This window comes from Bidens hawaiensis, unplaced genomic scaffold, assembly GCF_021521415.1.
Source record: "Bidens hawaiensis isolate Kalapana, Puna unplaced genomic scaffold, B.hawaiensis_p1.1 tig00028980_1, whole genome shotgun sequence".
NCBI lineage: Eukaryota > Viridiplantae > Streptophyta > Magnoliopsida > Asterales > Asteraceae > Bidens > Bidens hawaiensis.
Window position 1 is genome coordinate 9,077 of NW_027494756.1, and position 4,079 is coordinate 13,155.

Genomic DNA, 4,079 nt, shown 5'->3' on the forward strand with positions numbered 1-4,079 from the left:
GTGACACATAAGTCGCAAGCCGACCCTATTAAGGTTCGGGTTAGCCCCGAATAACCCGACCTGAAACCCGATCGGGTTGACCCGATGAACACCCTTAGTTTCATCCGTATGACTTCTCCGACATATTAAGAAGCTTTGGCGAGGTTAGCTAATTAATTAGTTGCACAGGGTCATATTTTATTCTTCAAGTTTTACCCTATATACCCTTGCAGTAGAAGTTGTGACAAAAAAACTTGGTAAAACAACTGTAAAAGAATTACTCATACTTTCTTAAAGTTAAAAATATAAGAAACATAGACTTCAACAGAACTAAATAAACATGAACATGGAATTCAGTTGGGGGTTTAATAACTTTATAACTAACAACCTTGTTGGTTGCAGCAGCATGCTCAGCTACAAGCTAGATTGAATCCGGAGACACAGTGATGAAAAATCTAGCAATATAGAAGTACTTAGTCTTCTCAATTGTCAAAAACAGTTAATCTTAGCCAGTTGAACAATGCATGAACAAATGATAATCTTTAAAAACTTAAAAATCAGTACCGAGTGCCCAGTTCTCTGGACGCTTCAAGTGCTCTGACTTGTAGCAGTTACCAGCAGAAAGGTTGGCAATAAGTGACCTGGCATGGATAATCTTTATCTGTGTGCGTCTTTCAATAAAATCACACAAAATAGATTTACTAACCTCTCACTACCAACAACACAAACAGCACATGTACCAGTTGGTGTGGTTTCATCCTCGTAATAGTAGACCTAAAAACAGCAACATAATTTCAACTATCAAGTAATTATTTTTTGAAAACAAAAATCCAAATGAAATAAAAAAAAGGAGATGAGTACATTAACACCATCTTTACGCGAGTTCTTTGCCATCTCCTCCCCATACTTGTCCTTTCCAACACAGCCTATGTAACTTGTTGCACCAGGGATTTGAAGCAACCACTGAATACCAACAAACAAGGGGTAAATTACTTTTTTCAGATACATTAAAGTTCAAATAAAACAGCCAGTCAGTTACTTACCTGGGCAACTCGGATAGAGTTCTGAGTAGCACCTCTAGCAATGTACTCTACGGTGTATTTAGAAGCCATTCATCATACCTGAAATAAAGCCAAAACAAAATAAAAATCACCAAAATCAATAACATAAAAAGATACACGCAACATGTGATCATAAACTGTCAGTTGTAATCCCATTAAATTCTATAATGCAATAAAATAACGCTGTCAACGCAAGATGAAGAACACTTACATGGGCAAATGCTTTTCTTCAGCAAGGATAACATTGTTCAAATTGACATCATATCTAAAATTTCAAACATATTGTAGCATAATGTCAACATATTGATACCGCCTACATGTCCTCTCGCATTTGTCTAAGCATCACATTAAAAAAGTACTAACCATTCACCCATATCTGCAACACCTGCAGAAGCATAAAGCATAAAACACGAAGATTGCTTCGCCAACTTTATGATAGAAAATTTAAAAGTCAGAAAGTAAACATGTAAATTAGGGTTAGATAATGACGAACCAATTGAATATTCAGGTTGCAGTAACACATAAGAGAATCACTGTAATTTAGATACACATGGAGAAACGATTTTGAATGGTAATTTCAAATAACTGACACTAATTTGTCCTAATACCAAGATAATCGCATAGTTTAACATACCAAAGTTACTTCAACCAGAGAAACCGAACGATAAACATAATTCAATTCCAAATAAAAAATTTTGAAAAGGAAAGTTAATAGAAAAATCAAAATCAACGCTAAGTAGGAACAGTGTTCACCTCCGTTGATTCGTTTTCAAGAAATTTGGAGGAAGATAGCTTGATGATTATATTGAATGATTGTAAGTTTGTAACGGATGGCTTGATGATTATATTGAATGATTGTATTGAGGGCGTCGGATTGTGAACCTTGGCCGGAAAGGTTGCCTGAGATGTTAACAAGCGGCGTCTCATGAAAGAGAGAAATATGGAAGATGAAGTTGCCTATACGTAATACGTAATATAGATAAGTTTAAAAAAATGAAAAATATATAAATTAGTATTTTAAACTTCCAAACTTAAATACTTACTAAATAAAATAATTTGGAGTTTTGCCATTATACCCTTGTAAGTAAATAAAAAAAAATATTTTGCTTGGTTGAAATGATTTCTCGCATTTCTCGCACTAAGATCATTTATCTTCTGAACTTAAGCATATATATATATAGAGAGAGAGAGAGAGAGAGAGCAATGTTAAAATAAGAAGTAAAACTATCCTAAGAAGTGTATGAAGTGGTTTTTACCCATAAAAAAATAAAACACACCAAACTAACAAAATAAAACACACCGAACAAAAAACACACTAACAATATCCACCATCAGATGATCAGATCCAACGCCCGATATTACTTCTCACACTTCTTACAAATAACTCACTTCTTATTCTAACCTCACCCTATATATATATATATATATGATTAGGTTCATTTCTGAAGTGATTTTATAGAGAGAAGTGCGAGAAGTGATCTCAACCATTAGATTATTAATCAATTGTTGAAAAATTATTGCATTTATTATAATTAATAAAACTTGAAATACTTTAAAATTTATAATAATAGGGTAGTTTAGATAGAATAAAATAATTCATTATTTGATTTATTCTAACATTTAAGCAAAATAGTATCTTCATCATTGATTGCTATTTTGAAAAAAAGATAATAATAATTTGAAGATGTGTAAGACAAAAAAAATGTGTATAAATAAACTGAAAATGTGTATGAAAAGAAATAAGATGTGTATGAGAAAAATAAAGATGTGTAGGAAAATCAATTAAGTTGCGTATGGGAAAATTAAAAATGTGTATGAGAAAATTAAAAATGTGTGGGAAAAGTTTTAATATGCGTGGGAATAAATTAAATACGCGTAGGAAAAATTGAAGATGTGCATGACGAAAGAAAAACGTGTACGGCGAAATTGTAGATGTGTAGGAAAAAAATATGTTGTGTATAAGAAAATTAAGGATGAGTAGGATAAAAAGTAAGATATGTATGAGAAAATTAAAGATGTGTAGGAATATATTAAATATTCATAGGAAAGATTTGAAGATGCGTAGGACGAAAAACATGCGTACGAAGAAAATTAAAATGTGTAGGAAACATATATTTAGACGTGTACGAAAAAAATTAAAGATATGTAAAAAAAAATTGTAGAGGTGTAGGAAATATTGTAGTTGTGTAGGGTGAATTCAAGAGATATGGTAAAAAATTATAAAGATTAATTTATTGTTTTATGGATTTATTGTGATTATATTGATTATATTAGTTAGAAATGTAACCTGTATTGGTTTAATTATATATATTAACTGGAGAGAGAATACATATTACTTTAATAACCTTTTTGTATATTTTTAATGATTCAAGATTAAAAATTAAATGAGTGGTCCAGATTAACTTCTCGCACTTCTCGTTGTAACTTTACTTCTCTCATGAACCCTCCTATATATATATATATAGTAGGGTTAACGTAAAAAACAATAGTTTTGTGAGAAACATAAGAATAGATGTAGACCCTTGGATCTAGGATCTAGTGGTTGAGATTGGTAGTTTCTAAAAGTTGTGTCACACCCCGACCAAAGGCGGCGGAACATGCCGGGGTGCAACGGATTGCTCAAGAACACTATGACACTATTTAAGTGACAATATTTACTCAACTTGTTTATTCCATTCAATAATCACAAATACAACTTGTCCAAGATAAAATACAAACAATTTCATATAATCATAAATTTATTAAAGTATCCTAAATGTATGATCTATGTGATGAGTCTTCAATCTTCATGAGCAACCTAAGAGTAAACCTGTAACATGCGTAAAAATAGATTTGATCAACACGAATTTTGGTGAGCAATACACTAGTTTTGACGTTTGTATATAACGAGGCAAAAATCACAATTCATATGTGTAAATAGAATAATACAATAACCATTGTAAATGTAAAGTAACTAACTGTGGCTCCTTTCTATTTGGTAACAACCAAATTACTCTGAGAATGATGCCCTATTCTAATAGCACAAGGCTAAAGTAGTTA

The 4,079-nt window shown here is 31.7% G+C and overlaps 1 protein-coding gene across 1 annotated transcript; it reads right to left on the reverse strand.

Annotated features, from left to right (window-relative positions):
* Positions 1 to 284: 284 nt before the first annotated feature.
* Positions 285 to 1,744, reverse strand: LOC143577957 (adenosine kinase 2-like). The gene is made up of 4 exons (XM_077061664.1): positions 1,023 to 1,744; positions 841 to 942; positions 686 to 753; positions 285 to 620 (listed from the first exon to the last, which is right to left on the reverse strand). The coding sequence occupies exons 1-4, from the start codon at positions 1,089 to 1,091 to the stop codon at positions 530 to 532; spliced, it is 330 nt and encodes a 109-aa protein (XP_076917779.1). The 5' UTR covers positions 1,092 to 1,744; the 3' UTR covers positions 285 to 529.
* Positions 1,745 to 4,079: the final 2,335 nt, after the last annotated feature.